The sequence below is a fragment of the Taudactylus pleione genome, unplaced genomic scaffold, assembly GCF_031769625.1.
Source record: "Taudactylus pleione unplaced genomic scaffold, aTauple2 ptg000105l, whole genome shotgun sequence".
NCBI lineage: Eukaryota > Metazoa > Chordata > Amphibia > Anura > Myobatrachidae > Taudactylus > Taudactylus pleione.
In genome coordinates, this window is record NW_028284507.1 from 6,130,306 (window position 1) to 6,151,265 (window position 20,960).

Genomic DNA, 20,960 nt, shown 5'->3' on the forward strand with positions numbered 1-20,960 from the left:
GACTGTCTTATCCCGGCAAGGGTGAAATGCCGGGCGTCTAGATGTAGACGCCTGCATTTCCCCGACGCCGGGAGACCGGCATCATGATCGTAGTGATGCCGGGCGCCGCGAGCAAACAGCCGCGGGGGGGGGGGGGGGTTATTGAGGGTTAGGTTTAGGGCTCCCGGGGGGGACTTGGGGTTAGGCACCCCCCCGGGAGGGTTAGGCTAGGGGGAGGGAGGGTTAGGGATAGGCACCCCGGGGGGGACTTAGGGTTAGGCACCCCCCGGGGGACTTAGGTTTAGGCAGCGGGGAAGGGGGTGGTTAGGGCTAGGCACCCCTAAGGAGGGTTAGGTTAGTGGATACTTACCTATCCACGATCGGGATTTCCAGCGCTGTCGGGCTTCCGCTGCGTCGCACTCTGCTCCTGTCGGGCTGCCGCTGACAGGAATCGAACCGCCGGCGTATATCATACCCATTCCTATACTTGTGGTTATGTTTGGCCGCTGAAATTACTCTTGCTGTTGTGAGAGTCACAGAGTCCTTCCCTTTATAGATGCAATGGAATAAAGACATGTGCAGAAGCACGTCAGAGGTTAGACCTCTTCTGACTGAGCTCCGTTGGGTCCTAGTGACCATCAGCTCCGTGTAACTAACAGCGCAGGAGCACACTCCTTCCAACGAATTGGCACTATATAAATGAAGTACAATATTAAATCAATATATAACATGTAACACTCACATTTATTCAATAGACATGCATATATAGGATGTTCTAGACTATGATGTTTTCCTTGTGTATGACTTCTAATTACTGATGTCTAAATTATATCAATTGTATTTTTTTTCGTATTTTTATGCTTCAATAAAGAAAAAAAAAGGTTTAGATAATCATACTTCTAAGAGTATTAGTGTGTAGGTATATTTCAGGGGCTTAACTTGAGGTCATTTCATTTTCAAGCTAGTTGTACCTTACACTTACGTTGGTCCGTTACTGCACGGACACGACTGTATGCATCGTATTCCCAATTCTGCCACACGATCACCAGTAGACATGATCACACAACCACGTGGCTGGTCATACTGGTCACTTCTTGAAAAAAAAAAACCTTACCATAAAATGAAGAACTGTTCTGCTGTACTTTACAAGCTGTTGTAATGTTCCGTGCTGCTATTTCCACAGCACAATCACAACAAAAAGGCATGGATACTGAGAAAGTGTGCTACGCTGTAGACATGAGTCATTTCCACTATTTTCTCCTTTTCCCAGTGACTGATGTTGCAGAGTGATCAGCTTACTATAATGACATAGTGCTAGATCAGGCTCTCAGCTTAACTAGCCATCCTACAGTGTGGTGTGTACGAGCAGGTCACACTGGTGTTTGCATCTCATTTTACTGCCTGAGGCTTCTCCTTAACAGCAATGTGTGAATCCACTTCTGGGACAAACTAAACCAGATAAAGCATCCGAAACATATATTAGGGCATGCTGGGATGTGTAGTTCAACAGCAACTAGAGTGCCACAGGTTGCCTACCTCTACTCTAGAGGATTAATTTTGTTCAAGGAATCTGACACGTCATAAGAGTACCTGAGCATTGACCTTATACCGCAATTACAGATCAGCAATATTTTATGGATTTAAATAAACCTTGGATTTGGAAACTGACTGCTGCACCTTCCATACTGAGGATCAGATGGTTGGATATTGGATAAACAATAATCAAGTACTTCAGCTTCACCACAGGGCGTCTCTGATTTGTTCCTACTTATCACAGACTACATTCTACACAGAACTGAGAAGAGCAGAGGAAATGTATGTCATAACAGCAAAAATAAAGCTCTATTACACATCACAAGTGTGTGTGCAAGAATAGCCGTGTTGTAGGAAACCGGACACTGCTCCCTTCTACAGCAATGCATGCAATTAAAGGGAAATACACATAATTAATAGCATTTATTGCAACTTAAAAAGGGCAACAAGCATGGTACGGCATAAAGAGGTCAGAGATCAGTTGTTCATTGGACAGCATGTTATACTTTGGGTTGTATAGTCAGGAATGAATATGCATTAAGTTCAGCAGCAGTGCCATGGTGTATGGGGGACACAAATAGAATAGCACCCACCTTCATCACAAATTAAATATCGCACCCTTGCAACTTTTTAAAACATAATGTAAAAGGTACTTCGATGTCTTACACAGGAGAGTGGTAGTGAAGCATGTGACAGGTGTGCTTTTTTGTTTTAGAAAAAGAAAATCCCCCCTATAGATACACCTGTACAGCTTGTATAGATCTCATCCTGTGTATTTCATAAAAAAATTGAAATTAGTACAGTTCAATTACAGATGACTGTTTTCCCTGTTGGTGGGACTGAAATGTTTTGGTACATGTCCAGTGCATCAAATATAAATTTGGATTTGTCCAGGTGATTACTGATTTGCTCTGAAACAACTCATTTCGTACAGTTCTAATCTTGCTGATAAGAGTCTGCCATGATCCTATCACAGCTATGGGATAACTCCACACTCCAATGCTTTTTTAACCGTAGCTGAATAATTTTAGAAGCAGCAGTCTACTTAATTTCACAACTGCACGGCTACGCTGAAGCCTCATTCTATGTATAGTGGTTCCCGGGTATTTTTCCTCCTGCCCTACTTTAGTCCGCAGGCTACAAGTGGAGAGCTGTGCTGTTCCCATGGCCACAAATGGCAGCTCAGTCATCAAAGTCCGGGATATCATCATAGGAATAACCTCTGTATCCTTTAGAAGCATAATAAGCGATTCGGAGGTGGTAGAATCCAGGCAGGAAAACCAGAATTCCAATGATCAGTATAGGTATGGCACGTTCATTCCCCTATAATAAATGCAAAATGTTACAAATATTATTATCTATAAATACTTCCCCAACAGCCAGTTGTACCAGTGCTCTAGTCTACAATACCAGGTACTATACGCCTTCCCTGCCAATGGTCTAGCAAATATAAAGTTGGAAACATATTTAAAGTTAATCTACAATAGACAATTATTCATCACATGAGAAAGTGAAAAATAGACCTCTTATACAGGCTTCTGTCAATTTTCCAAGCTAATTTATTGGTTACTGGAAGCCATCATAATGGGATATTTTACTTCTTTAGACAAAGTGCTTTGGATCACAGGACAGACTTTTATGGCAGTGTGTAGTGAGTAACATCAAAACGATTTTCCAAGTAAACTGAGCTTTTGTAACATTCTAGGGAATTCAGGTATAGGTTTACTTCAAGCACTTTATTCCCAAAGCAAATAACCAGTCTCCACAGTCTGCATATTAAGATAGTTAACCATTTTAAGCATATTTTACCAAAGATAATTTAGGTTAGTCAGCGGTAACAGAGTAACATTTATTTATATAGTACCAGCAGACTCATAGGCACTAAACCCTCTGCACGAAGTTGACCAGTTTAAAAAATATAAAAAAAATTTCTATCTGAAGCAGTCACCGTCTATGCTGTGTTTAGATCATTTCACTTACTGTACATGTGCATTTTAAAAAAGTATCTTCAAGGTGATGGCGTGAAGAGAGAGACAGATGATAGTGTGTTGAAATAAAAGTGAAAAGAGGGCTTACCCCATTGCTAATGTGCCCAGTAATTAGAAGGGCTCCGATCACAATCAGCAAAGTACCAATCAGGAACAGGACAGTTGCCAAAGCAATGGCTTTGTAGGGGATTTTTGGAGGGCTTCTCTTAAACTAGGAAAAAAAAATTGTAAAAAAAAAAAAGATTTAAAATATCACTTACTTTTTCTCTCCCTCCCCCCCCATGAAATCTAATAAACGAAATACAAGCTGTATACTACACAATGTAACATGATCACTTAGCCTCATTTAGGCCATGCGTAATGGACATGAATACAAGGATAAGAACAAAAGCCTCGGTTCTGAAGATAATAGATTGAAGATTTCCCAGTCCTGTTGGAAAATATTATCCTTAATGTTTAAGTTCACCTGCCACCTACATGGTACAGCTAGTCCTTTTGTCAGCTATATGGTAATTAGGAGAAGGTGCTTGTCAATTACCAAGAAATCAGTGACTCTACTGGGATAAGTATTTTATAGGCTACCTTCGTATGACTTATGCTTCATACACACGGGACGATTTTCCTGAACGATATCTCGTTCAGATCGTTCATTTTTAGGCAGTGATCAATCGACCAATGACTAACGATGCACGTTCACGAATGGACGATAAAGATATCTTTCATCATCCATGCGTGCAGGCCAACTTAGACGATATCGTCAATTTTCCCTGTTCAGAGATGTGGCAGGATGACTCACTGAGATATCTTTCAAGTTGTTGGTGTATGCACCATTACACTTGTGCCCCAAAAGGCCTACCCCTCTATTCATATGTCCAATAATTATAAGAATGTACATTAGCAATTCACTAGGAACCACAATATCATGACCATTAAGGCGGGTATCCACTAGGAGATTTTGACAGGCGACTGCACGATAACGACGTCGTTATCGTGCAATCGCCCGCAAATCGGGCATGTAAATGCCAAAAACGACCAGCGATGCGCGTGCCCGCTGGTCGTTTCTGCCATCTATCATCGCCCGTACATGCTGGTCAACCTGACGATCCAGTCAGGTTCAGCATGTACAGGGATGATGGATGTGCCTGGACTGAACGTTCAGTGTAGGCACATCACTAGCCATACAAACGACAGCACGACTGCAATGTCGTATTTGTGCTCTCGTTTGTAGGTCTATGAGTGGATACCCGCCTTTACACAATAACTCAGTGAAGTTACCGATTCCCTGAAAATTGAGAGGCTGCAAACGGGTTCAATTTTTTTTTTTTATATTAAACATCACAAAGAAATATTTTATGGTTCATCATAAAGTAGGATTCTATACGTAGATTCGCATAATAAAAAGAAAATGCATTTTATTTAACTTGAAACTAAACACTAACAATATACATGAATAAACTGGTAGGCCAAGAAGGCACACCATTTTGAAAACGCAAGACCCTACTGCATTAAATCAAGAGATGTCTTTATTTGACTTAAAATGGAATAGATTCCAGTATTATATTCCCCCCCCCCCATCTGTGGAAAATATATAGTGTTTTGTAGGGAACCATTATCTGACGAACACCAGACAATGACTTCTAAGGAGGCACAGCATGAAGAGAGGACTCCCTCCTTTCAAATGGGAGTGCCCCCACCTGTATGTGCCAGTATGGGAGATATAGGTTTCATTTAGTGCCCTCCCCATCTATCAAAAATGTAATGGTATACACAGTGCAGGGTGATACTGTCTGGTGATCATCACTTAAAGGAGGAGACTACACACTTTCAAATGTGGGTAACCCTGACTTAATGGAAGACCCGATTGGAGGGGAATCCCCCTGCCTTGTTTTCTGTAGTGTAGGGAGTTACGGTTTTGTGATCACACCACTATGGGGCAAATGGAAACCAACCTCCTCCAAACAAGGGTGCTGCCATGTTCTGAGCTGCCATGTACCCCAAATTTGCTGGGACTACTAATTTTCACAAAAAAAAAAACAAAAAAAAAAACAAATAGCTAAATGCTATTCTTCACCACTTGTTCAAAGACGCCAATTAGCAGCTATTGAGAGCATTTAAGTACCCCAAATAGCTTCAGTAGGGCTATTCGGGGGCAACTACATCGATCCCCAATGTTAGTGCATCTTTTGGGGGGTGTCAGGCTGATTTCCCCAAATCTGACAGCACTTTTTTCACCTGTTGAATTTAATAGGGCGAATAGCGGGGGCGCGCACGAAAAGTGAATTCTACCAAAACACGCGATGTAGGCGAAAAGTACATTTTGCCGACGGGGGGAGAAATTATCGGGGCTAATTGAATACAGGCCCAAAAGGCATTTATTTTGGGATACTGATGGCATAGGAGTCAACTCTTTAAAATGATTGGGGGTGCTTCCATTATAGTCCTTATATGATAGAAAACAACATAATGTACAGATATGGGTAGTGGTTACAGTAGCACAAATATTAATGGTGCAGCCACAATAATCTACATTACAATATTCCTGTTTTGCACTTCAGGGCCGACTCGCTTTTATGTAAATTAGAGTTATGATACCATCTAGTGGTAATAATGTAATCCTACATAAGTTATAGTATCACATACATGTACAGTATAATATAGGTGCTAGACCAGCGGTCAGGGAACAGGGGTAAATTTACCCCACATGGGATAAAAATTAAAAATGAAGTTCCTGGGGGTAATGGACGGACAGCCGGGCATGCATATATGAGTCATTCTATAATATAGAATGATTCATATGCATGCCAGACTGTGCCGCAGAGAGGCTCTAAGCCGTATGTCCACTGAGATGTTATTACCAGCGGGCGCCCGGCTCCTTCCCTGCAGCGCCACATTAGCCGAAGTTCTCCTCTGAACTCCAGCTTCCGCCTCTCTCCATGCGCACTATGGGAGAGACGTCATGATGTCTCTCCCATAGTTCCGAGGAGCAGCCGGGCGGACAGGACGGCGGCGGATGTAGGAGCAGAGATTAAGGTAAGTGTTTTTTTTTGTACAAGCTGCACTACAGGGGCATTATATGGGGGTACTGCTACAGGGGCATAACTATGGGGGCACTACTACAGGGGCATTATATGGGGGCACTACTATATGATTTCCTTCCTTTCAAATCAAGGGGGTAACGTCGGCGAATCTAAATATATTTTGGGGTAAAAGGTAAAAGAGTTCCCTGAACCCTGTGCTAGACAATGTAGGCAACTTCATCCGTTGTACACTGTCAAAATAAGTTTGTGATTTATATTTAATGGCGGACGCATTAAACAAATACAGATATCAAGAAACAATTTATTGGTTAGTGACATCTTTCAGCAAGAATTATTTTGTAAAAAAATTCTGTAATAATGCACACTGGAAATCTATTTAAACAATACAAAACACCTCAAATGCATATGATTACGGAAATACTTTCAACAAATATTCAATTTGTTTAGAAGTTAATGCTATATAATGTATTTACATATGTATGTAAAACATGCAAATACAGCAAACACTTCTACGGTAAACTGTAGAATACATTTACTTAATATACAATGTTTTTGCAAAACTAAATATCCATTATTACTTGTGAAAAATAAACTGGCTATAAAATAAAGAAATCTACGATATACCTTATTAAAAGTTTAACAGTGGTGTTTGTAAATGCAAAGTGTGTAATACTTCACACTTGTCTGCTACTGATCACGAATGCTGCAAACAGCACAGGCATTAAAATGTACGAGAACGGATGCTAAAATCAAGGTGAACTATTGGGATTGATTCATAAAGCCGCAAGGGGGGGCAGCTGACACTGTAATGGCATGGGAACGTCACCAACTACACACAACTTGCCACAGAGCCGTTTGTCTATGCATTCAAAAATCTGCGGGCTCGTAGATAGCCGAACTTACTCGAGGGTAATTGAATTGACCCTTTAGAGTGTGATTATGTAAAATTACCAGAACAGATAAGACCATAGTTCCCTCCTGCAGCCATAGTGGACACTAACATTTTAGAGCAATTTGAAACCTGTCCCAGATGCACTACACACAAAGAACTATGAAATATAACTCCTCTAATCTCTCCTAAATTAGTCCGGACAGCGGGAGGATTGTGATCTTTGGGCCCCAATTCAGACCCGCTCACTAGGCTGCATTAGCACGCAGCTAGCCGAATTGAGCTATCTACACATGCAGCGCAGTGTGCGTGCGCAAACCAGTCACTGCGTTTGTGAAGCGATCGCTCGGAATACACAGACGACAAGCTAGTTTGAGTGACAGAATGTGCCCTTTGTGGGTGGTGACAGGGGAAGGTCCTTGAAAACGGGGGAGTGGTGGTGCGAACGCAGGCGTGCCTGAGCATTTAAACGGTGTTCTTTGGGCGTGCATTATGAAGATGGAGCGTCATTGTACACGTCACCTGGCTGTTTAAATCCCTGTAGCACCCGCAGTGCAGCGAATATGCCGGCAACGACCAGCAATGCGCGCACCGGAGGAACTGCGTATGCCTCCGATGGTTCTCGATGTTACCGACTGTTATATACACTTCCTGGAGAGGACGTGTGCTGCAAAGGGAAAGTGGGCGTCATAAGACTGGCTTGCGATCGCACTGCCGTCGCACGCTAAGACATAGTGGGCTGTCGAAGCTGCATAATTGGCTGAGTCCAGATCAGTTTAAAATTAAATCGCAGCGACGCCATCTTGAGACTGGCCGCAAGACTCCATTTTGGAAATGAGATCGCAAGACGCCATTTTGCGAATGGCTGCCTAAGCGCCATTTTAGATAAACTTGCCCTTTAGTACATGTGACGATATTACTATTAGCAACATGCGATTGCATCTTTCATCATTTCTCATACACACAATTGCGCTGTTAACTAGTCGCATATTAGCGAATGCATAGGACTTTGTATGAAACCGCTGTATTATTAGCTTTATGCGCACGCATCTGTCCCAAGTTAGCTAGCGTCCTTATATCAAACCCCGAATACTCACACAATACATATTCACACATAAGGTTTAGTAAGTTTTAAAGTATATGATTTAAGTTGGTTCAGTTAGTTTAAATGCTGTGAAATAAAGATATTTGATAACTTAGGTTCTGTACATGCTAAGAAAGCCGTGTTTGGGTTCGTACTGATGCGTACTCTTTCAACAGAATTCCGGTACTATCGGTGTGGAGATCGCATCATGCATTCGCAACTTATGGACCGCAGAGACTACAAGCAACAAAATGTATATTTTAGGAACAACTGTTAGGATGCAGCAATGGGGGCGGGAAGGGAAGACCCCCAGCTGTTAGAGGCAGGGAGAGTCTATTTGAACCAGCCTGTTAAAAGCTCTGTAACAGATGCTTCTCCCCTGGGAACCAATGACATCAGCAACAAACTCCTCTATTGTCCATTCTATTCTGGGGGGGTATAAAATGTGTGCTCAAACGCTGGGTTCTTGTCTTCTTGCTGAATGTTGAATGACGAGGGGTCTCTTGCTGATACCCATCACCGGGTCCGGAAGCTCTGCGTATGTATACTGTGCTTGGGTCTGTATATTTCCTTTGCGTCTAATTGTGTCTGGATCAATAGTGTGTAACTGACTGTACTTTTACTTGAATAATATTTTGTGCTTTGGAACCACATGTTCTAAGTCTGGAGTCTATATTTACTGTATGATTGCGTACGCAAATTAGCGTTATTCTTAGAGGTTTATAGGAAGGATTTTAGAAGGTATAGGCAGGGTATATAGAGGTTCAATTTTAATATCGTCAGGGCGTACTAATGTCTTGCAGTGCGAACACAGCTTTTGCATATATTAGCAGCTGACGGCTGCGTGCGAACGCATCTAGCGAACGGGTCTGAATCGAGCCCTTTGTGTGGTCTCGCATGCTCACCATGTTCCCGAAATAGATTATTAGTTGTCAGGTGTGTTAGTTTTTGATTAATTTAAATTCAGAGTAGAAATAACACGTTTCCTTGCCAAAACCAATTAACACATCCCCTTGTAAATTAACTTGCTTGGCCTTACTGTGCGCAGTGTGCTCCGCAGTCACTTAGCGGTCAGTTGTGCGAACTCTTCACCCAGTATAAACTAAAATCTAAAAACACCTAATGTATCCTTTCCAGAAAAGACATTAGGTGCTTTTGGCTATATGCAGTGCCATCGGAACGTTAAATCTGGGGTTCTCAACTCCAGTCCTCAAGTACCACCAACAGGTCATGTTTTGTGGATTTCTTTAATCATGCACACACTGTGTGAGTTAGCCCAGAGGTTCCCAAACTCTGCCATTAAAGTCCAGGTTTTGCTGGGTAAGTAATGATCCCACAGACCGGAATCCTAACCACTGCATTAAATGGTTGTGAATTTGTTTGCACTCAGTGAAGCGGTCACATATTTGAAACTGCGCTTCGGTTTCTCCTACTGGACGGACTGATTTAGAAGCACCAAGAGGAGTTATCTTACACAGGTCCTGCAAGTGCAGCGTATTGTCCCTAATCAGTGCAACACTGTAGGAGAGAAGTGTGTTGGGAAGCAGCGGATGGTAATTTAGGTTATCACACTCTCAGATGACTGCTTTGAGATTGGTATCCTCTTTGATTTTAGCACCGAGCTGTTTGTAGCAATATGACTCCAAACTAGCATGGTGTAAACACTGTTCATTCAGAAATAGCACTTGTACATTTAAGATCATATAGGTATAGACTCTTAAAAGTTAGCTGCATATTATAGGGGCAGTTCTATTTTTCATAATTACCATTTTAAATATAAGGGCTGAATGAGTCGCATGCAGACACGGCTGCATATTTATGCTCATGCCGCGCCTGATTTAATAATGAGAGGCTCTGTGCACCTGTAGAAGCATCATCGGATGCAACACCAAAAGCTGCACCAGCCCTATGGCAGTTGCAGTCTCTCCATCCAAATATGGCCTCCAATGCGAGTGGATGTGCGTCTTTGGACGCAGCTTACAGCAACGCACCCGCATCTGTTTAGCCACCCAGGAACGCCTACTGAACTCCACAGACCATGCTTCAGATTCTGTTCTGCATCTGAGCGCTCGCTGACAATCGGGAAGCATGCGCTGTGCGACTGAGACGCATGCAGAGATTTAACACATCGGAACACTGCGTGCGACTCTGAATCAGGCTGGTAATCTCCTTAAAAGGCAAGTATCCACTACACAAATGTAATCGTAATCGTTCATCATACTGTGCAGTGGATAATGTGCCCACACTGATGTCGTTCAGTGCAGACACCCTCCCTCATCCCCGAACATGCACAACCTGACGATCTCATTAGCTTGGCCTGCATGTTCAGGCGATGATAGATGCCGACAGCGACCAGCGAGAGCGCGCATTGCTGGTCATTGCCAGCATATTCACCACACGATTAATGAACGATTACAATGTCGTTATCGTTTCATCATTCATTTTAATTGTGTAGCGGATATGCGCCTTTTTAGTTAACTGCATATGGATGTGCTTATTTAATATATAAAGTGTGTTACTTAATTTGTAAGGTGTTTGTACATAGATCACATGGTATTAACCTATCTGGCCAGTGTAGATTCAGTAGTGTATGTTATTTATAGACATTGATCTATTATGAAGCGATGTTTTTAATGGGGTACATTTAAGCTGACTACTACTACTTTGATAGCAAGCTGATTAATATGTATATTTGGGGTAAATGTATGAATGGGTGATAGGTGTAAAATCATCAAATGCGCATGTTATATGTAGCAATTACCACTTCCCAACATGTATGAAAGCATATATCGAATCGCAAACAGAAATATCTCCAGTGCCTCGGTCATTGTCATGCTGCCATACTTTATAATGGGGTCGATACAGAAAAACAATTAAACAATGAGGCATTTACCGTTCCGACTGGCAGCCTCAAAACTCATCGTGCCATAACATCTCGGGCGGTGGAAAGAAAACTCCCCTCACCAGTGATCCGTGCAAGACCCACAGTGCATCAGCCTAGTGTCTTACCTCCTGGCCAGCTACACATAACGCAGGGCTCGACAAATCCCAGTCACCATGGCGACTAAGATTTTACTCCTGGTGACAGTTTTCCAAGTCCCCCCGCCGCAGGGAAGCTCCATTTGCCGGGCGCCCGCTGAAATTTTACCAGCGGGCACCCAACTCCCCGCAGCAGCAGCCGGACCTCACCCCTGAGCTCCAGCATCCGGCTCCCCCCATGGGCACTGCTCTTAGATACATACCATGGTTCAATGTAAGTGTCAAATAGCGCTGATCTTAGTGCATTTGGCACCTCTTCCATCTACCTTATTGTAATGCCAGATTCCAGTAGAGTGCAATCGCAGCCAACGTGTTTCATGCGCAGGATGACTCACCCAAGTGCCGCCGGGTATATAATATTTGCGCATGTTCCAGTTGCCTACCATCGCATGAAACCTACTATGGACTGGCTAGCATCGCCAAAGAGGTGAGCTAACACACCATCTCCGGCAAAGGATTTTGGAAAACATTTCAGTGATATCTGTTTCTGCTTTGCCTCCATAATGATTGAAGCAGGAGCTGCATTTTAGGATCTTTATTGGCCTCAAGATAAATAATACTTTTAGTGTAGTTGAAGGTTTTTTCTTTCTTGAACTTCAAAACAGGTGTGTGTGACAGATTGAGGCACCAAGACATAGACATCATCCTTCTATACTTAGGGGTGGTTGAAAGCATGAGGTACCATAGTAGATCTAACCTAGAGCACACAAGTGACACAAATTTACATGGACATGAGGATGTGGATTATGCACGGCTTCAGAAAACAGTAACAGAGCATTACACATACTGTTTCCAATGAAACCCCAAGGTGTCCCATGTGTCTATCCCAGGGCTGTACCAAGGGAATACTGGGTATCGAGACAATTAGCAAATGTTTAATTCCCCCATATGACATGTAACCTTACCTGAAGATCAATGTAGCCATCATCTGTATCAGAGAGCTTAGAGTACTTCACTTTGCTATTTGGCACCGCAGCTGCGCTACTCCGTGAGGGCATCATTGCATATGGGGAGAACCTAATCCCTACAATACAAAATAAAGTTATAAACAAACCAATCATTTGCAATTCTTTCTGAAATGCTGCTCAAAACAAGCGACAAGACCCAGGTCAGGACCAACAATGTCTCATGCCATAAAGACTCCTCAAATCGCTTACATTTCCTGACTTTGCAAACACTCCAGCACTGCTAGGAAGCCATTATCTTGGACTTAAATATCATGTATGGTAACTATTTATTGCATTCTAAGCCTATGTGCCAACAATAAAAACTTACCTAGGAGCAAAAGTATTATGAAGATACCAAGATCTATTCAGTAAGAAGTTTAAAATAAAAAAGATCTGACAGCCATTGAGAGGGGAGGACAAGTGGAAAAGGGCTTATATAAAGTGTACCATAGGCACCAGGTCTGTGGGGGTGGAGGTGGGAATTCAATTCAGCGCGAGTTTGTTAAGCTCCCGGAGCTATACAGTTGCCCGCACTGTGTGAACCCACTTAAGTCAGGAGATTCAGTTTACAGCAACTAATGCCTGGGGCTTAGTCGTGGTAATCTACATTTTCCACCTTAAGTGCTGAGGGAACACAGCAGGTAGCCATAAGGCACTAGTTAGTGTGGATTTATGCTCGCACCTCAGGAAGGCCTTCATCCCGGGAGCTTAATAAACTCGCACTGAATTTAATTCTCCCTGTGTGTTTTATTGTTAGAGTATGCTGCGATTTTTTCTCCATTGCATCTAGCTGCACGTGTTCAGTAATACAAACAAGAAGTCCACAAGCCGCATTACATCTTGGCTAAGATACATAGATGACATCATGATGATTGGCATGGAAGTGAAGATCTGACCTTTCTAATGATTCTCAACACAATCGAAATTTCAAACTTACATAGGACATCAGTAACTAAAAGACCACAATTGTGGATCTCCAAACCTATAAAGAGGCCAATGGAATCCTGATGGAACTATACAGGAAAAACACGGCAACCATCAGTCCTGTGCACCATGACAGCGCTCATTTTCCACCTACCATCAGTAACTTATAGATAGGTGACTTCCTGAGACTTTACAGGAACTGTAGATAAAGAAAGCAACCGCACCAGTCTGTGATATACCCTCCAGAAATATTTATTTCTATTATTTATTATTACAAACAGGAGGGGTGCTACCCACTATGGTTTAGTATCCGATATAAAAAAAGAAAGTTGTATGGAGCACCAATCACATTTATATGAACTGATAAAATATAACTTATTAATTTTTAAATAAAAAAACTTATTCCAAAAAATATGGTGAAATATTTGTATTACTGTTTTAAATCTTATGAATAAAAGGAAGCTTACAGTCTGTATTCCCTACCACATGGACAAACATCAGGGATAATTTTTAGTCAATAGCCAATCAACATACCAGTATATTTTAGGAGTGTGGGAGGAAACTGGAGCACACAAAAGGTAAGCTACGCATGTACAGGTAGAATATACAAATTCAATACCAATAGAGGGGTCAATCCAATTAGCCGAGAAGGGTGCGAGTTGCCATTGCGATAAAACGCCGGCACCTCACACCCCTCACGGGTGGCTCCAAGCCCGAACTCACACAATTTTGCTCAGAGTGCGAGCGCTTTTGTGCAAGTTCAGGCTGCCGTAAAGTGCGTCTATTGCCACGATGACTTGCACCGGCGAGATCATCACAGATAATTGGATTGAGCCCCGAATCTTGGTCAGGAATTTAACTCATGGCCTCAGTGCAGTAAGGCAGTAATTCCAACCATGGTGCCCTGTTATAGCCTGTAACATTAGTTTGCACTGCCTCCTGTTACATTATTACAGAAAGGTGTATTTTTATTATATTAAATGCATGTATTTAAGTGTATTAAGTGAAATTAAGTATAATGTGAGGCCCTTCAGGTTATGGCAGCAGTGATTGCACAATACACGCTATAGCGCATATTTACACGCTACAGGCAATGAGGGATTCACTTTTGAATAATGAGCGGGTCCTGCAGGACGCACTGTGTGTGCGCCACAGCAGCCGACCCAGTAACTTCCCCAGCATCTCCCCAACCAATCAGTGCAGGACGACGCCCGCCCCATCCCCAGCTCACCGCCTGCTAGAAACTGTACAGCAGCTGTCACCACAGGAGAGGAGGGGGGTCTGTGCAAGAGGAGCCCCAGAGAGAGGTGGCCGACACAGCATGTACTCTGCGGTCCTGACTGCAGCTGTCTGGGGAGGAGGAGAGGAAGATGATGTACTACGGTCTACAATCAGCATCCGCGCCTGCAAGCACGCCATATAGTGGTGCACGGACCCAGGATACAGTTGTATCCTCCACCTCCTGTTGCCACCTGTGTCAACTACAACAGAGACACTGGCAGCACACCCCTCCCCCCCCCCATCCTCTCAGTGACTGCACCTGTAATACAGCCACAGCGCGGAAAAGTGCGGCACACTAGGCTGTCACTCTTCACTATTATACAGTAAGTAGCTCATTGTGTGCACGGCAGTCACTATGGCCCTCCCGAGTCCTTCCCCCAATGTGACCCATTTTAAGTTGGATTTAGTGCTGTAAACTTCCAAAACTAGCACCCAAAGATATCTCACTGTGGTGGTGAAGTACTAAAGCTGTATAATTCCTGCAACTAAGGTTTAATTAATCAAGAGCGAGACGGCTTTCCCTGCGAATGTGTGCATATGCGGCACTCACATTAACCCCGAACTCATGATGTTTGCTCACAGCCCCATATCGTAGCGCAGAGAAACCAGAGCCATTTTACTGCGTATGCAATCGCCAGAGCCATTTTACTGCGTATGCGGGCTAATGAGGGGAGGTGCACCCGGCTGGGGCAGGTGCAGGCGGCACAGGATTGCGTTAAGGTCATCTCAACCTGCAGTCAATAGCCATGTGTGTGCTGTGAGTGAAGGTGCCAGTGTGAGGAGGGGAGTATTAACACCTAATGTCACCCCTCTGCTGTCCTGCGAACACATCAGTTTCTCTGATTATATTATACCCTTACTCCCCTCTACCCCCAACACTGTCCCATCTGCTGCCCGCCCTCACCCCCACATAGTATGTATGGGACCCAGAAGCCATGGAGTAGGACCCCAACCTTTTAAAGTGAGGGGTCCCCGGGACACACACAGTTTTTCACTCAGTGCGATCACTGTGGCAGTTAAGCTTAACACATATTGTGTTAATAAATATATTTTACACAAGAACAGCAAGACAACAATGAGCATACAAAGACGTGTTACTGTACAAGTATTATAAGTGCAAGCAGAATATTGCTGCCTGGGTATAGACCAAGTACAGTGCAGTACACAGGCAGTGTGGGGATTAATAATCAGCTCTGTAAGGGTTCAGCTGCAGAGCCTGGACACCCAGGAGGCGAGTCATATACTATGCTGTACGGTTATTAGATGTGTATAAACCGCTCCTGTAATTGCTCAGCAGTATGCAGTGTACCCCAGTGTAATAACGTCTGTACCTGCTCCTCTGTGTATCCATGGTGCAGACAGAGCAGAAACCCCCCGGGACAAGGTGTAACAGGAAGTGGTGATCTGGTTATCTTATCTCCCCCAATATGCGCATGCTCCGTCCCATGACGCGCCTGCCCCGCCTCTCTGCTGCTGGGGAAGCTGGCCGCGGATAGGTCGGTTCACCTGTCACTCCCTGTTCCCTGTTACTGGCGGAAGTGCGAGCTCTGCGTGTATTAATCGTGAGGCTGCTGCATTTCCAGTTATCTATTCCCCGGGAACGGGGCTGTCTGGGGCAGATGGATCATACCCGGCCTGTGACTGCTGCACGCTGAGCATGAGCAGGTGACGCTATGCAGGGAGGGGACTGCATGGCTAGAGCCGCGTATCCACATGTAAACGACAGCACGATTACGACATTATAATCGTGCTGTCGCTTCCATAACTAGTGATGTGCCTAGACCACAGGTTCTCAAACACGGTCCTCAGGACCCCAAACAGTGCATGTTTTGCAGGTCTCCTCACATAATTACTAATGAAATAGCTGCACCTGTAGATCTTTTAAAATGTGTCAGTGAGTAATGAATACACCTGTGCACCTGCTGGGTGACCTGCAAAAAGTTAACTGTGTGGGTTCCTGAGGACCGAGTTTGAGAACCACTGGCCTAGACTGAACGTTCACTTGTTCAGTCTAGGCCAGGCCTGGCCTGGCCAACCTTTGGCTCTCTAGCTGTAGTGAAACTACAAGACCCAGCATGCCTTGCCAGAGTTTTAGCTTTCCCTAATAGCAAAACTGGCAAGACATGCTGGGACTTGTAGTTTCACAACAGCTGGCTAGCCACAGGTTGGCCAGGTCTGGTCTAGGCACATCATCCCCGCACATGCTGAACCTGACGGGATCGTCAGGTTGACCAGCATGTATGGGCGATGATAAGCTGCCCATCCACTAGATGATTTTAACAGGCGATTGCACGATAACGTCGTTATCGTGCAATCGCTTGCAAATCGGGCACTTTAAAGTCGAAAATGACCAGCGATGCACGCTGGTCGTTTCCGACATCAATCATCGGGCAAACAAGCTGCTCAACCTGACGATAATGTCAGGTTCAGCATGTTGCCAGATGAGCCTGCACTGAACAACTGCTCGTTCAGTGTAGGCACATCACAGACGTAGAAACGACAGCACAATTATGTCGTAATCGTGCTGTCGTTTCTATGGTCTGCTAGTGGATGGGCAGTATATGGCAAAAACGACCAGTGGGCACGCGCAGCGCTGGTCGTTTTTGACAATTACATGCCCGATTTGCAGGCGATTAACAAGCGATTGCACGATAACGTCATTTTCGTGCAATCGCTTGGTTAAATCGCTAAGTGGATACGCAGCTTAAAGGTGCGTATACACTGGATTATAATTACACAGCCAGGCAGTTACATGCATCAGGCTTATGCTGGGTACACAGCCAACTAGTTGATTGGTTGGAATGAAAATCTGGTAAGGTAAGAAAGCAAATGACAATCAGCAATTTGCTCCCAAATACCAGAAAATGGACAAAAACTTGTTTGAACAAATTTTTTAGATCAAACATTTAACAAACTTGTCTGACGACCATTTTTATCTGTTTTCTGGCATTTAGGAGCAAATTGCTGATCATCAGTTACTCCCATACATTACCAGATTTTCATTCCAACCAATCAACTACTTGAATGGTTGGACAGAAAATCTTTATGTGTGTACCCAGCCTTAGAGCTACAAAGCTTCCCATTTATAATTATCTATGGTAACTGCAGGGGTTATTATGTAAAGCCAGTATTGTATGAAGCTTATACCCCTTTTACACCAGAGCTAAAACCCAGGTTTTTGCAGGGTAAACCAGGGTAGCTCCTTGGTGTAAAAGGGGACTGGGTTGGATTCCGGGGTGGAGTGACCCGGCAATCCAACCCAGGTAACTTGCAGGGTTTTACACAGGAATAACCCGTAAAAATCCTGAGGTGTGTACACGGCACGATCCAGGTCAGGATGACCTGGATCGTGCCGCATGCCTGCCGATTGGCTGGCTTCAGTAGCGCTTGGACAAGACGTAATCTCTGAGCGTCCACTTCCATGCCGGAAAAGCCGGGTTACTGCAGACCCTGCTCTGGTGTGAATGGCGCTGAATCGGGAATATCCTGGTTCGGCGCCAGCTAAATTCCGGGTCTGATCCGGTTTGGAACCCTGTTCCAACTACCGGTCAGACCCGGAATTTAGGTATAAAAGCAGTATTAGTAGACAGGATGGGATGCCATACGTCCAGATACCGAAGCTGCCATCCCGAAGAGATCAAGATACAGATGCCTGCATCCCGATAGTAAGGATGCAGGGTAGGGACAGGGAGAATTGGGCTACTTACTGGACCCTGAACATCAGAATGTTGGTCAATCATATGTATTCCAACAAAACACATTAACTGTTTTCATTGGGTTATGGTCTACTGTTTTATACTTTAATGTTCCAGGCAGCTGAAACAACCAACTTTAAAGGGGAGCATCAATCTCAAATGCTAGAAACTATCCACGCCAAGATCTAGAAGACAGCAGGGGAATGTTAGGTGACTGCCCAGTAACACTGTCACTTACATCTTTGGCAGCTGATACATGTTTCTGAACCGACTGATTAACAAAAATAAAAAATAATAATATGCCCAGCGTTGTTACTAGAGTACAAGATGCATTCTTTTTAATTAAGTGTTTTACAAATGCAGACCTGAACAGTGCAGGCTTTAAGATTAGCCATACTTGAGCACAGGTGACTTAATTAGTGCACGTTATAATGTAGCCATCTATGCTAAACTATTGATATCCTTAAAACCTGGACTGGTAGTGTGCCTTGAGTTCTAAGGTTGCAAAACAATTTTAATCCCCTGGCTCCAGAGTGGAGCCTGTTTTGGTACACTCCTGAATTGTCACAGGTTGATCAATGTTGCCCTGCTTTTTTTTATTGCAGTACCCACACACTCTTCCTTTAGACCTTGTTACCCAAAATTACCACTGGTTTCAATAGAACCCAAAAAATTGGTAAATGCCAGAATTAATTTCTGGTTACAGTTTCCACATTAACCTAGCCTAAAATCAGCACATGAAAATGCAAAAAAGTAAAACAAAAATTGCCTTGCATGTAAATCAGAGTAATTTGCAAGAATTGATTGATCTAATATGGGACTATAATACCCCTTTTCCACCTAAATTCCGGGTCTGACCCAGAGTTGGAACAAAGTTCCTATCCGGATCAGACCCGGAATTTTGCCGGCGCTGACTCGGGATATTCCCGAGTCAGCGCCGCTCACACTGCAGTCGGGTCTGCATAGACCCGGCTATTGCGGCGTGAAAGTGGACGCTTGGAGATGACGTCATCTCCAAGCGCCACTGAAGCCGGGCCAATCGGCTGGCTAGCAGCGCACTCCAGGTCATCGTGACCCAGAGTGCGCTGTTCCCATAGCAGGGTTTCACGGGCTACGCCCGTGTTAAACCCTGCTAGTTACCCGGCAATCCAACCCTCTGCCCTTTTACACCAGGGAGCTGCCCGGGTTAACCCTTCAAAAACCCGGGTTTTAGCTCCGGTGTAAAAGGGGTATAACACTCCAAAAAGGGTTGTACAGTTTAAGTGATCTGTAGACCAGAATGCAGTTGTTTCCAAAGGTCATCAATTAAGATAACATTTTCACACTTTACACAACTGAAGCATGTTCAGCAACAGGGACCCTCGTACCTAAAGCAGGCCATTCACGGTGAGATAAAGCAGCCGTTCCAATCGCAGGATTGGTACGATTTGGCTGTTATATCGCACACTGTATGGGCATGATGTCGGACCAATATGTCAGTCGTCTGATCCCCCGTCGCGTCGCAGTGCCATGTATGGCCAGCTTTACACAAGAGCTAAAGGTCCTCTGACAAGTAACGTAGTTGTATGGATTGACAGGCAATGGGACAAATATGCACATGGTACTTTGTGCCGTTTTACTGCACCATGTTGATCTTTCAGGACTCCAGAGTAGGATGCCAAAACACAAGTGAACTACTAATACTGGGGAGCACCATTGTTTAAGATTAGACCCTCAAAAATGAGCGCTATGGTAAGAACTTACCTTTATTATTTCTTCGAAGTCCATAGGGTCCACAGGGAGACCTTAGGGCAGGGCTCGACAACTTTTTGTAAAATCTAGGAGCCATCTTAAAACTTTAGGAGCCAGACCATCGTCCATTACCAAAATATATGAAAACTTGTAGACCACCACACATGCCCATTCAGTGCCCCTCAACCTAGTAGTAAGCCCCTTGTAATAGTGCACCCAGTAGTAAGCCCCTTGCAAAAGTGCCCCCAGTAGTAAGCCCCTTGTAATAGTGCCCCCAGTAGTAAGCCCCCAGTAGTAAGCTCCTTGTAAGTGCCCACAGTAGTAAGACCCTTTTAATAGTGCCCCCAGTAGTAAGCCCCCACTAAGTGTGCCGCGCACACACAAAAAAAAACAATACTTACCTTAGGCCATGATCCTGCATCCACTGTCGTCTGCCGCTCTTCGGAACTATGGGAGAGACATCTCCCATAGTGCCCGTGGGGTGGAACCGGAGTGCCACTGCGGGGAGTCGGGCGCCCGCTGGTAAAATCTCAGCGGGCAAATGGAGCTTTCCCTGTAGGGGGTGGGGGCTTGGAAATCCTGCTCACCAGGACTAAAATCTTAGTTGCCATGGCGACCTGGCACCCGGGATTTGTCGAGCCCTGCCTTAGGGTATAGCTGGATCTGGATCCCGGGCACCACGCAGTTAAAAGCTTTGCTCCCAGGATGCACTGGGACCATCCTCTATACCCCGCCCCCGAGCCACAGGTACCTCAGTTGGTAAGTAGCCAAAGCCAGGGGAGGAAAAAGAGAGAAGGAAGACTGGAACACTCGAGAATCATACATACATACA

The 20,960-nt window shown here is 44.3% G+C and overlaps 1 protein-coding gene across 2 annotated transcripts; it reads right to left on the reverse strand.

Annotated features, from left to right (window-relative positions):
• Window positions 1-1,920: 1,920 nt before the first annotated feature.
• TMEM230 (transmembrane protein 230) lies at window positions 1,921-16,140 on the reverse strand. 2 transcript variants are annotated; one of them, XM_088470868.1, is made up of 5 exons: window positions 16,034-16,139; window positions 14,653-14,771; window positions 12,456-12,574; window positions 3,589-3,711; window positions 1,921-2,835 (listed from the first exon to the last, which is right to left on the reverse strand). In XM_088470868.1, the coding sequence occupies exons 1-5, from the start codon at window positions 16,051-16,053 to the stop codon at window positions 2,695-2,697; spliced, it is 522 nt and encodes a 173-aa protein (XP_088326994.1). In that variant the 5' UTR covers window positions 16,054-16,139; the 3' UTR covers window positions 1,921-2,694. The 2 variants fall into 2 exon arrangements, with proteins under 2 accessions (XP_088326994.1, XP_088326995.1); XM_088470869.1 differs by lacking the exon at window positions 14,653-14,771 and having other exon boundaries at window positions 16,034-16,140.
• Between the last annotated feature and the right edge of the window lie 4,820 nt (window positions 16,141-20,960).

Coding starts and splice junctions, on each gene's coding strand:
- TMEM230 (XM_088470868.1), bottom strand. CDS start 16,053: ATGGATACACAGAGGAGCAG. Junction 14,772..16,033: donor ATGGATACACAGAGGAGCAG/GTACAGACGTTA, acceptor CCTCCTCCCCAG/ACAGCTGCAGTCAGGACCGC. Junction 12,575..14,652: donor TGTACAGTTTCTAGCAGGCG/GTGAGCTGGGGA, acceptor TTTGTATTGTAG/GGATTAGGTTCTCCCCATAT.